The sequence below is a fragment of the Anabrus simplex genome, chromosome 1 (genome assembly GCF_040414725.1).
Source record: "Anabrus simplex isolate iqAnaSimp1 chromosome 1, ASM4041472v1, whole genome shotgun sequence".
Taxonomy (NCBI): domain Eukaryota; kingdom Metazoa; phylum Arthropoda; class Insecta; order Orthoptera; family Tettigoniidae; genus Anabrus; species Anabrus simplex.
Genome location: NC_090265.1, coordinates 1,570,257,698 through 1,570,271,626, shown reverse-complemented (window position 1 = coordinate 1,570,271,626; position 13,929 = coordinate 1,570,257,698). Strand labels below are relative to the sequence as shown.

General features: G+C 38.5%; 1 protein-coding gene across 3 annotated transcripts in view; it reads right to left on the bottom strand.

The window, feature by feature from the left end:
• Positions 1–13,929, bottom strand: part of LOC136858532 (proteasome adapter and scaffold protein ECM29) — a 925,266-nt gene that overhangs the window by 386,810 nt on the left and 524,527 nt on the right. For all 3 annotated transcript variants that reach the window (XM_067138136.2, XM_067138135.2, XM_067138138.2), the window contains 2 exons: positions 10,118–10,288; positions 7,758–8,000 (listed from right to left, as the gene is read on the bottom strand). In XM_067138136.2, the coding sequence (XP_066994237.2) occupies positions 7,758–8,000; positions 10,118–10,288 (414 nt within the window). The remainder of the gene's footprint in view (positions 1–7,757; positions 8,001–10,117; positions 10,289–13,929) is intronic.

Genomic DNA, 13,929 nt, shown 5'->3' with positions numbered 1-13,929 from the left:
TTTATCTCCTCAGTCTCTGCAATAGACTGTACACCCTTCTGGAAATACTTCTCTACTACCAACCCCTTCTCTCAACCATGATTCCACTCCCATCACCACACCAATCTCATAAGATTCCATCAATGTATCAAATTTTAATTGCTGATTGACTACACTTTGACAGTTTTATCATCATTGGTTTGCCCTTCCATCGAGCCAGGTAGGGTGCTGGAAAACGAGCGTCTTCCAAAGTTGTCTATTCAAAAAGATTTTGTTGTCCATGACAGATTCCCAATTCCATCCTCTTCTCTCCACGTCTTCTCTCAGTTGGTCCATCCATCTTCTTCTTGGTCTTCCAGCTGGTCTTCTACCTGTTCTTCTCATTTCCAAATAAGCACATGGTAACTTTGTGCTATTCATTTGCATAACATGCCCAAACCATTTAAGTCTAGATAACCTAAGTCTTTCCTCCATCGATGCATTTAGACCTAGGTTAGATCAGATCTCATCATTTTTCACGTGATCAAGTCGTGTCTTTTGGAGGGCAGTTCTAAGAAATTTCATTTCACAGGCTTGAATCCTACTACAAACCTTTGATGTTAGTGTGCAGGTTCCCAGAGAATATGTACGGATGGGAATGAAATATGACTTGTACAGGATCATTTTTGTTCTTTGTGGGACCTCCTCATCCCATAGTAGGTGTCTAACGATACTGTAAAAGTTAGAGCCTTTGGTTACTCTGTTTGTTATTCCTATCTCAGCTCTGTTATTACTAGCCATTACGCTTCCAAAATATCTGAACTGGTATACTACTTCAACTTGATCCTGTATTTTTATGACAGTTTTTTTGACAGTTTACAAGGAGAAATCTCAGAGCCCCTTCCTCCCTTTCCAATTATTTACTACGATCAAGATCCAGTTGCCCATCTGCCATACTAGAATTTTCTTTATTCTCCACATGATGATCAAGAGAATTTAAACTATGTTCCTTTACTATTGTTCTACTTATAGGTTGGGGCTCTATGATGCATTTCCTTGAGTTGCTAATTGATAAATACTGTATTTACCTACATCCTTGGATGTTGGTACCTTTTTCCTAAGAAAGTGTTACCTGTGGGGTTATCTTTAAATCTGATCACCCATCGATCTAGCAACGTCGGTCTTCCCCAGATGAAATATATAAAGGGAAGCTAACAATGGAAGGAATAGAAAGGGCTGAAAAGAGGCTTATAAAACTAGTGCAAGAAGAAACATTCCCTAAAGAAAGGATGATGACTTCAAATGCCCTGCTGTCTAGCCAAACAAGTATAAAATGGTTCAGCATTTGATTTAGGAGGAACATGAAAGACTGCTTCGTAGTGGAACTCATATACTACTAGCTCACCTGCGAAAGATAGTGGATACTGAAAGGTTGAAGAACTGTTAGAAAATGTTCTTGCATTGTGCAAGAAGTACAGATGAAATGAAGCCAAAAGTATGGTTCCAGAAATACAATGACCTCCCCCAGAAGATAGAGTGAAAGATGCTTCAGTGTTTGAAGTTGTTGGAAGAGACCTTGCAGGTCTACTAATCCTGAAGGGAGGACAGAAGTCATTGATTGCACTATTCACTTGCGCTGTGTATAGGACAGTTCATCTAGAACTAATAACCACTCTGTCAACAAATGGGTTTCTTATGAGCCTTCATAGGTTCACTGCACGAAGAAGAATGTAAAAGATGTTTCACAGCGACAATGTAAGCAATTTTGATGGGAGTAACAACCTGCTCTGATTCACTGACTGGAGTAAGATGGAAGAAGATGCCTCGTTGCTACAAATTCAGTGGAAGTTCAACCCTGAAACTGCTGCCTGGTGGGAAAGTTCGCGGAAACGGACCGTCCAAACAATCAAAAGAGCCCTTCAACATGTGCTGGGAAGAGCATCTATAAACTACTAAGAACTATTGAGAATAATATGTGACTGCGAAGCTGTGATTAACTCTCAGCCCCTTGCCTACATGTCAAAAAATCCTGAAGATTTGAGTCCAATCACACCTAACATGCTTCTACATGACATGGCCAATGTGGATACTCCTGAGTTAAACTTGATAGATAAGAAGTGTTTGTCAAAAAGGTTGAGTTATATTCAGCAACTATGTCAGGAATTCAGGAAGGGATTCAGGGACGAATATCTGGATTTTTGTTATAAAAAATCAAACGGTGAAGCAATAAAAATCGTGCTCACTGGTTGCAACCAGATGAGGTGGATCGACTGGCCTTTTGCCAAGGTGCGTGAAGTATATCGAAGAAATGGTGTGGTAACAGTGGTACGATTTCTTCTGATGAACTTACTTGGCCTATGCAGAGACTCTACTTACTGGAAGGATCTTCACCTTCAGATGATTGCCATGTCGTTGGTGACAGAGTCTTTCAACCCTCATCGTCTCCAACGAAGGAGGTGCAGGCGATGAGAAGCAGAAGAAGAATAACATTTCCTGAAAAACTAAACCTTTAAGAATAATTGAATGTTACTTTGCAAAACAATCAAGGGGAGAGGATGTTAAAAACGAGTGTAATATGTGTGATCTATTCGGTGATGTAAGGTTGGTATGTATATATGTAACTTCATTAAAAATGTTTGACTCTTAGAGCAGTGTTAAAAACAAACAATGCCGTGATTGTTTGTAGTTTGTGAAATGAGATGAATAAAACCGGGTGTCCACAATGAAGGTTACGATATTCAGCATTGTACAACACAGGCTGTAATGATCATAGGAGTCTGAAATTTTGTAGATATGCTAACTAAGCAATGCGCTCGTGAATTATGCCACAAAAATTATTAGTTCCAAGTTTTGCCACCAGGCAAAAATATGGCACTATAAGCAATGGTAGAAGTCACAGAAAAAAAAGGCAAGAAAGATCAAACACATGATAACGGACCTCAAATGCTGTTCAATATAGCCTCCAAACTCAGCAACATGCTGCACCCATAACACAGAATGTCAATAGTTGCCTGCAGCATAGCGGGTGAAATCAGAACGACATGTTGTATGCAAGTCTTTAGATCTAGCAGAAATCGGCATGTCACTGATAGACATGATCTTTCAAATATCCCTACAACCACATGAATTTAGGCCGGGGGACCTCGAAGAGCATGCATCTGGAAACTGCCTAGAAGTAATGCTGTTGTTACTGAAGGTTTCTTGAAGCAATTCTTTCATCTGGTGATCGATAAGTGGTGCTGCCCCATCTTGTGTGAAAAGAACAGTGTGGTCACAGTTACGTTCCTGCAAAGCTGTAATCACATGTTGCACAAGGAGGTCCCTATAACGTGCAGATGTCACTGTACTCCTAAGAGGCCCATGAGGGGTCACCTACTCAAAGAAAAACAGACCAAGAATGAAGGAGTTCTTAAAACCACACCAAACAGTCATGTAAGCTGAATGCAATGGTTGTTTCTGCACAACGTTTGGAAGAGTCGTTTCTGCACAACGTTTGGAAGAGTCGAAGCCCATATGCAACAGTTCTGTGCATTCACTGCATCCTCCAAGAGTAAAATGTGCCTCGTCAGTCCACCCAGCCACACGTTGTTCACTTCCACGTGCGCCAGAAACCGAAGGGCAAAGTCACAGCGTTGTGCAACATCTTGGGGTTTCAATTTGTGAACAGTATGAAGTTTGTATGGATACCAGTGTAAAATGCACCGCAAAATCTTGTTAACTGTTGGCCAGGATAGCGACAATTCACATGAGTCAGCTCGAGCACTGGTTACAGAATTGGGAGAATGTGCTGCACGGTCTGCTACAGCTACAGGAACTTTATCAACAACATCCATGGAGATGGGCCGCCATTCTCTCCCTGGTTCAACACCTAATTCACCTGTTTCCTTGAATTTTTTAACGATTTTCTTCAGTCCATTACTTGTCATGGACCTCTTCTCTGCTGTTTCTGTCAGTGATATTCCAGCAATGCAGCGTTGCTACTGCTGCCATTCTGATGAACCAACTTCATTAGTAGTGCACGTCTCTCTTTCCAACAGACATTATGTTTCACACGGAGAAGTTCAACTCCCTTACATTACAACGAAGATTCACTTCACAAAAGGAATTGACAAGCGACACCAAGCAACAACCAAGGAACTGTCACAACGCAATTCTACCGGAAGAACATTCTCACGTCAGAGTTATGGAGTATTACACGTTCTGACCGCTTACAGCGCTGTATTTTCGTCTGGTGGCAAAACCTGGAACTAATAATTTTTGTGGCATAATTCGTGAGCGCATTGCTTAGTTAGCATATCTATGAAATTTCAGACTCCTGCGATTATTACGGCCTGTGTTGTAACGTGATGAACACCATAACTTTAATATTGTGGACACCCAGTAGTATGAAAGAGTATACTCTGTCTTGAGAAGTATGTTTATACATGTAGAGGATATCCTGTAGTTGTTGTTGTTACTGTTGGTGAAAAGATCTGTGTTACGGGTAGTTCATGAGTTACAAATTAAATTATCCTTGATATCTTTGCCTAGTGCATGAGTGTCTAACACAACAATGTCATTTCAGACAATGGTCTTGTAAAAGGCATCGTGAGGACTGAACTTGCACAAGGTACTGAACCTATGCAAGGCAATATGGCCTTGGGTGCTATCTGTATAATCAACACAAACATATATTATGTAAATGGTTTCTAAGATCAGCAGGATTGCTGTTCTTGTAGGCCAAATCACAGATAAAAATTTCAGCAAGACAATGCCAGGCTATATGCAACAGTAGCCATCAGTTCTTTCTTACAGAATAATGACATTTTACTTCTACTGTGAAATACTAGATTGCCAGACCTGCCAAACACTGAAAATGTCCAAGATGTGATCTAATGGTGAATGCAACATTATCAGTGGACGGACAGACAGACTGAATGGTGCATGGAAGTTTATGTCTTCATTAAAAGTACCACCCTGCATTTTTTTGGAGTGAAAATGAGAATCCATGATAAACCCTTTTCTGAGTTGTTAACAGTAGGGTTCAAATCAATCATCTCCCATATGAAAATTTCAATTTACAATGAAAAATATTATTAAAAAAGAAATCAATTGGTCTCTGGAGAGACCTGGTACAAGTCTTTCTATCTAATGCCCATGGGTGACCTGAACATGTGTATGTGATGTTGAGAAACCCAGTGTGGACACACAGCCTTCCCCTGCCATATAACACCAAGGCATAACATCCCAATCTGATGGAGGAATCATCACCAACAGTGTCATAAGCACTCACTACATATGAACACTGCGGAGAAGTTTGGAATGAAGCCAGGGATTTGGCACTAACGGGATTCAAACCAGGTAACGACAGTGACAGACCGTAAAAATCTGAAGACTTAATCATGGCCACCAGGCAGACAAGTGATCAAAAGTATAAACAAATCCTACACATAGTGAAACTATAGGTTGTCATGTGTGAATGCAAGGAGCATTTCAATTTCTAATTAAAGAGTAGTTTTCAAAATGAATGTAACAATGTCATAGCTGATAGCTGTATTTATGATAACATACAAATCTCCACAGTTCATGGTGTGGGTTACTGAAGTCACATGCTAGTTCGTGAACGATGGGCAATCCTAGTAAGTGGTCCTGAGAGTCAGGATACCAGTTGCTATGGAATGGGAGTGGTCATCTCGGACATATTTTAGGTCATGGCCCTCTTTGTGCTCAGGCGGTTAGGACTATAGAAACCACCGTGGTCCCTAACCCATTAGAAGAGAAATCCTCACTTGGACTATGTGTAAGTAAGGGTAGCATACTGCTTCAAAGAATTTTCATTAAGCACGCTCAGAACATTTTAAGCAAGCCTCAGGACCTATGTGAATAACAGAGTCCCGCTCCCATTTGACAGGCTCTCATTGGAAAAAACTTTGCAAACAAAACGGAATTAGATGGAGAGATATCAATATTAATGGGGCTTATGGAAGAAAGAAAGTAGAACTGGCTGAGTCAGCATTGAGGATGCGTCTGGATGTGTTAGAACTTAATGACATTTGGGTAAGGAGAGATAATGAGAAAGAGATAGGAGATTATAAAGTATACTTGACACATAGAGAAAAGAATTTCATTTTATGGGTCCATATTGAACATTGATTAAACCAAATTAAAATAATAAGTGAGTTAAATCCACCTTTTCAATACAAATTAAATAGTGTTTATTAGATAAACATTTAATGGGACTAGTTTTGACCTATTTAAATGTCATCTTTAGCCATATTGCGTGTAGAACAACGTATTTGAAACATAGTAGTTTTAAAGATGGTCTTAAAACATAGAAATTTGACACTAAGAAAAATTGTTTTTAGAATTTCCTTAAAACACTTTTCTTCACTTAGCTGTGGGAATATAATTATGAGAAGAAGAAGTCTCTTAGTATTCTTCGTAGTATTCAAGAGCGTAGAAACAAGTCAAAATTCACCATCTTGATGAGGTATGGAACTGGGCATATAAGCATAATGTTGTTGTTGTTGTTGTTGTTGTTGTTGTAGAGAAGAAGTATTTTGATATTCTTCGTATCACTGTAAAGTGTAGTACACTTTATATCATTTATAATCTTGAGTCTTTCACTACCTGGACTACAAATTCTTCAAGTATGCTGCCATCAAATTGCTCTTCTATTTGGCCTTGTAAAAAAGAAGGGTGACCCCACTGTGACTGTCATAAGAATACTGTTCTACAGAAATGGTGAAGTGTTCTACACAATCAGTCATTCAGATGAACAGCAGGTTTTGCCTCAGAGAAGGCAGAAAAGAAATCCAAGACAGCCACAGCCTCTCAAAATTTAAAAGTCAAAATACACGAGTCAGCAGGGTTTGAAAATTTTCTTGCATAAAGATTATCGTTACATTTACGACAGTCTGAGTTACTAACGACCAGTGTTCATTATGTTGTATTTTGTTGTAATTAATTTTGCTACAATTTTGCATTGTTCATTTCAAGTACTGCATTTTCACAATGCTTTTTAATTGATGTGAAGGTTACTGAACATCTGAGCAGTGGTTTATAAAGATATACCTTTATTCACTACAGCAGTATTTTTTCAAATAACCAGAATATCAAACTTCTCTTGAATCTGAGTAAGAACTGTACTTCATTTTGTCAATTACACAACTGGAATTATCTATAAAATTATTGAGATATGACTGTTCTATATAAAGTATCTTTACTGAAGGACTGTTGAAAAGAATGGATTTTTCTGTGAAAGATGGTCAGTCCATTATAGGAAATATGTAATTTGAACATTTTCAAGAATCTATCAACATAATGAATAATATTCTAAAATACTTTTACAATTAAAGAGATCTGAGAAAATCAGTAAATAGCTCTCTTTGAAAAATATCACTGTGCAAGAAAGGCGCAGAAGAAAATCCGCTATGTGCTGCCCAAGAAAAAATATAAAAATAACATTGTTCGAGCATGATCCATAAATACAGAGTAAATAATTATATTCTCTGCAGAAATCTATGTATTCTAACATTTTTTCTGTATACATTTAGCCAATGAATGAAAACTGGTAATGTTTCATGCTTCTCCTGAAAAGTGGTGATTTTGACACACAGCGCTTCTTCGATGCGTGCTGACGATAATTAAAAATAGCCAGATTTACTTTGCATTTAACGAATATGTAATACAAGATGTGTTATTAATTTAAGGGATAATAATAATTATTATTATAAGACTAAATTTTATAAAGGATTTGAAATGATGATATTCTAATTTAAATGACCATGCGTTCAGTTCTTTGATTATTTAATATTTACCTTGCTGAGCACATTTGTTGTGTTAGTGGCAGCCTGCCTGGTTCCTTCGTGAACATCATCCATAACACGAAACAGTTGCCTCCACATACGCGGGAGCTCCTCCAAACAGTCATGAAGACTTTTGTTGTAACCCCCACGCAAGAAGTCTGAGAGTCCCAAGCAGCAGCTCATACGCACCCGCCACTGAGGATTTATAAGATTGTTCAGGAGGTCACTCAGGATTTCAGAGTGATACTGCTCTATCTGTTCAGAAAGAAAAATTTGGGTAAAATACACATACAGATTGAAAATGTTACTTCATATCGCAGCAAAACATGTATGGGTGACAGAACATTTTAATGGTGATTTCACACTCAGAAGGTCCATATTAGTACAGAATACATACAAGTTTTTATATACCTGAATCTTATTACCTGTGTAATCCGTACGGACACAGGAAACTTTAAGGTGAGGTATATACAGAGGGGTCTAAACAATGTATATACTTTTCTATAACAGTTATTTATGCAATTTTTAAAAATCTGAATTGAATTATGGCCGTGAAGTGTAGTACTATGTTGTCCCCAATGAGGGCTACAGACACTATGCCATTTTGTTACCTCCAGAAGAGTTGAACAAAAAGGTATCAGCACTTTTGATGTTAAAAGAATGTAACACCATTTTGGAGTAGTATTTCCAAGTGGAGAACATGTACGATGAATACCAAAGAATAATTAAGGGAACAATGAATGAAATGAAAAATAAGATTGTATGCGGATGATATAATTGTTTATAGGGAAACAAATAACATGGAGGATTGTATAAAATTACAAAGGGACCTTGACAGTATCCAACAATGAGTTGAAGAGAATAATATGAAGATTAACGGAGGCAAATCAATTGTCACAACATTTACAAACAGGAGCTTAAACACTGAAATTAAAGATACTTTGGATGAGGTAATTGTCTCAAAAGATGGCAAGTGCAAACACTTAGGTGTGAGATTTGAAAGTAATTTGCACTGGAAGGGTCATGTTGATGACATTATTGGGAAAGCATACAGATCGTTACATGTCATAATGAGGCTACCTAAAGGATGCAACAAAGAAATAAAAGAGAAAAGTTACTTCAGTATGGTTCATCCATTATTGGATTATGCAAACAGTGTTTAGGATCCTGACCAGGAATACCTAATAAAAGAAATAGATGGAGCGCAGAGGAAAGCAGCAAGATTTGTAACAAGGGATTTCAGGAGAAAAAGTGGTGTATCAGAAATGTTAGAACAACTTGGGTGGGAAGCTTCAAGTAAGAGACAGGAGAAAACTAACTTATAAGATTACATAGATCCTATGCAGTAGGGGTAGCATAGGGAGAAATCCATGGGAGGCTTCAGTTGGAAAATAATTATATCAGCAGGGCTGACCACAAGTATAAAATTACACAGGGTTTTTGCAGAAACAATTGGGGTAAATTTTCATTCATTGCGAAGGGCATGAAGTGTAACAGGTTACCGAGGGAAATGTTTGAACATTTTCAAAAATCTGTACAGATATTCAAGAAAGGAATAAACAGCAACAGAAAAAAGAAATGTTAGAGGGCATTCGACCTGTGTAGGTTTTTGTAAATAAATGAATTCCACCCACTTGTCTATGGATATTGGACAGCTGAAGCAGGGGACTGCCTGTAGGGGTGAAATACAGTGGGGACTTCGAGGGCCCTGGGACCGCTATGGTAGCTGTGAAGGCCCTTCAGGAACTCGGAAAAGCAGCGGCAAAAGGGGCTCAGGTTAAAGCTGGTTAAGGCCTCCCTCAAGCAATGTACAGGTTACACTAGGTGTAAAAGAGGGATGAGAAGGAAAGCGGGGAATTGTAGAAGACAAGTGGTCTAATGTTCTAAGGGGAAGGAGATTGCAGGCTAAGGGCTCCATTCAGGGTCAGAATTTCAGGACAGGTGTCTGTGAGAAATCATTACAAGTCACTCCAGGTAGAACAACAGAGGGAAGATGAAGAAGAGGGAGCTAACTCATTGAACATCTATATCATCTGATAGCATCACATGGGAGCCTATCTTGACAATCTCAAAGATATGATGTGCTATCAAAAATTAGCCACACTGTCTGCACCATGGGAAGAAATTGAAATGGTCTGTAATGGAATCAATGTGAACTGCTCATGCAGTGCTTCATCTGGATGCTAATGGTGGACATTTTGAACATCTAAAGTGATTCCGGTAGTGTAACATACCTTAAATCTAGTACCTAAAACAAATTTCATGCAGATATTGTGCATACTTTCTTCATGTTCAAGTGCGTACAAATTTGTTTGGACCCATCTGTAAAGTATATCTGAATATTAATATGCAAGGTGACTAAATCTACTCACAGTTTTTTGTGGTTCTGGAACAAGTGCACGCCAAATACTTGTCATTGACATCTGTATGCGTGGAGTAGGGTCATATTGGTACCGGTAGAGACGTGGAACAATTTTGGGAAGATACTGGGAAAGCTGCTCTCCAGCAGAAGCTGCGATAGTTGAGAAGCCAAATGCAGCTCCCTGAAGAAGACAATTTAAAGATGATGATGATGATGATCATAATAATAATAATAATAATAATATTGCTTCTACATCCCTCTATCTACAGTATGTTTACAGTTTTCAAAGATACATTTTAAGATAAACCAGCAAACTTTTCCGAAAATGAATAATAATAATAATAATAATAATAATAATAATAATAATAATAATAATAACAACAACAACAACAACAACAACAGTAAAATTACGGGCCAATAAACAAATCAGCAATTACTGTTATGCAAGGTAGTAAAAATCAATTAAAGCTGGTAAAAGCAATAAGTGATTTGGCAGTAATTTACTTCTAAGAACTACAGTACTTACTCACCACCACCACCACCACCAACAAATCCACTTTCATCATTGTTTGTTCTGCCTATATAGCTTTGGTGTCACTATTTAATTCAGTTGCAGCCACATCAGTGTACAGACTGACATTCTACATGTCATTGTGCAGCGTATTGCTCCATCGTTGCTTAGGCCATCCCTAGGGTTGCTTAGGATCTTTTGTTCCCACAATGTTTAGTCGAGATTCAACTTTCTTTATACAGTGGGTCACCTTAATATTCGGACAACAAAGATAATGGAATGTTTCCTGACATAATGCGTTCACAAACAAATGTATATACTACAAATAATAATAATAATAATAATAATAATAATAATAATAATAATAATAATAATAATGTTATTTGCTTCACGTCCCACTAACTACTTTGACTGTTTTCGGAGACGCCGAGGTGCTGGAATTTAGTCCCGCAGGAGTTCTTTTACGTGCCAGTAAATCTACCGACACGAGGCTGACGTATTTGAGCACCTTCGAATACCACCGGATTGGGCCAGGATCGAACCTATCAAGTTGGGGTCAGAAGGCCAGCACCTCAACCATCTGAGCCATGCAGCCCGGCTATACAATAAACACACGTCCAACAATTCATGAGTACAGTATATACTCCACATATCACAACAAAATTAAATGTCAGGTGAATTGATGAAGTGTTCTGATAGTGATACAAAAAGAAATCATGAGATACTACTCATCACTTCACTGCAGAAACATGTTCGAACAGCGCCAACTGATTATTTTCCACGATGCAAAGGGGCGTACATTATGGAACATAGTTTCTATTCGACATGTAAGTATGTACTATTTTATGGCTCTGAATAATACTTTCACATATGCTTAAAAACTCTAGTTTTTTTCCTGCCCAAAGGAGTGCTATAGGTGTATTACCCTCACAGCACGTTTTTTCCCAGGCGATAAGTCGTATGTGTACCAATTTTGGTTGACTGCTATGCTGGAACATAGGCTACTTACTTAACCTCACTACTGCAGAATTCTTGAGCTAAAGTCATTTTTACGACCAGTCGTTGCAGAGATATTGCACATTTGTTGTGTACGAGTAAGAGTACTGACAATGACTTTGTACGGCGATTTAAAGAAGAGGACAGGATTGTGTCTATACCGCAAAATGGGTCAAATGAAAAAGCTAACTGATCGTGGAGAGAGACTTCTCTTAAGAAAAATAGGGAACGATCCTAAACTGAATGTGCCACAACTTGCAAGGGAATTAGAAGAGGAAGCTGGTAAATCAGTGCACCCTAAAACTGTGCGCAGGACTCTTCGAAAGGCCAGATTTAACGGGAGGGTGTTGAGGAAAAAGCCATTTATCAGTGAAGTGATCTGAAGGAAAAGACTGAAGTTTGCCTTGCAATAAGTACACAAGGACACAGAAGGATGGAAACGTGTTATTTTGTGATGAGAGCAAATTTAATATTTATGGATTGGATGGGAGTAGAATGGCTTGGTGCCAACCAAATGACGAATTAAAACCAAAACATTTGCAACCAACTGTCAAACATGGAGGCGGGAATGCAATGGTATGGGCGTGCTTTTCGTCTGCTGAAGTAGGTGAAAGGTCGTTTACTGAACATACAGTACAATGGACCATAAGCAGTATATAGCCATCCTGAAGCAGAATTTACACCAAAGTGAAACAAAGCTTGGGTTAAGGGATATTTTTCATTTCTATCAAGATAACGATCCCAAGCATAAAGCGTGGAATGTCCGAATGTGGCTGTTATTGAACTGCCTAAACGGGCTTGAAATTCCACCCCAGATCCCAGATCTCAATCCCATTAGAATTTATGGAGTGCACTTGACAAGAGAGTGAAGAATTCGAGAATAACGTCAAAGAAGGAACTGGAACGAAAACTGATACAAGAATGGGCTAATATTAGCCCCAAGGACATGGAAAAGTTAGTTTGTTCTATGCCACAACAACTGAAAGCAGTGGCAATGCCACCAGGTACTAAATTGACTTGATTTCCATGTTACGCTACAGTTTCGGTCATTATGATTCTAGTGTCCGAATATTAAAGTGGTTTTGTTATGTGATAAAGTGACAACTTATTTTTTATCTACATGTCATTTTTGTTTGGACACACTTGTATTATTATGCAATCATATTGGAAACATTGGGGTTTTGTATTGTCGAACTTTCTTTTATGTATGTGTCAAAAAAATACAAATATAACGTTCAGATTGTCACATGTCATAAGGTGTCCGAATATTAAGGTCAACATTCAGAATTAGAGAAGGGAAAAGGACAGGCAACTGAGCAATTGTAGTAATTTCTTTGATAAGTTGGTCATTATCAACAACTACAGACACAAACATATGAACTACTTTATTTGCAGTAAGTCCTAACTATTGACTTGATTTGTTTGATTTTACTGGGTTTGATATCATACATTCAGCTTCCTGTTGTTGATGTGCAAGCCAACAGCAAAAATTGATTGTTCAATTCTAGGGTTTAGCAATGGAGATAAATTTTGCTTTCAGCAACTAGCTGTCAGTGCAAAGGAAGGTCCAGGATAACAGTGTCTACAAGGATGAACATAAGTGGTAAGCCTAGCTAACCCAAATATCATGTGGCAACATATCCCCTTTAATCATTGCTGGTTCGGCCTATGTAGCTTTGCTGTCGCTATTTAATTCAGTTGCAGTAACATCAGTGTATAGATTTACATTCTACAGGTCAATATGCAGCATACTGCTCCATCGTTGCTTAGGCCATCCCTAGGGTCACTGGATCTTTTGTCCCCACAATGCTTAGTTGGTAAAGCTGGTAAAATATAATGTGGAAGTTAGTGGACACTCCGGTGGCAGCTTGGACAAAGCTTCTTTATGCTGTATAAAGCAGATGCACTGAAATATGGTTTTTTTACTCTGTTGTATTTACTTGATGAAGTGCTAGCTAAAGCAGGTTATATTGTATGTGATCCAAGGCCTCTAGGTCCATGAAAGTAGTGGTTTATTGTTGAAGATGATTGTTGTTGTTGAAGGGGCTAAATTTGAGATCTTCAGTCCCTGATGAGTAATGACAATGAATGAAAGTGATGATTTTTTTTTTTTTTTTTTTTTTGCTAGGGGCTTTACGTCGCGCCGACACAGATAGGTCTTATGGCGACGATGGGATAGGAAAGACCTAGGAGTTGGAAGGAAGCGGCCGTGGCCTTAATTAAGGTACAGCCCCAGCATTTGCCTGGTGTGAAAATGGGAAACCACGGAAAACCATTTTCAGGGCTGCCGATAGTGGGATTCGAACCTACTATCT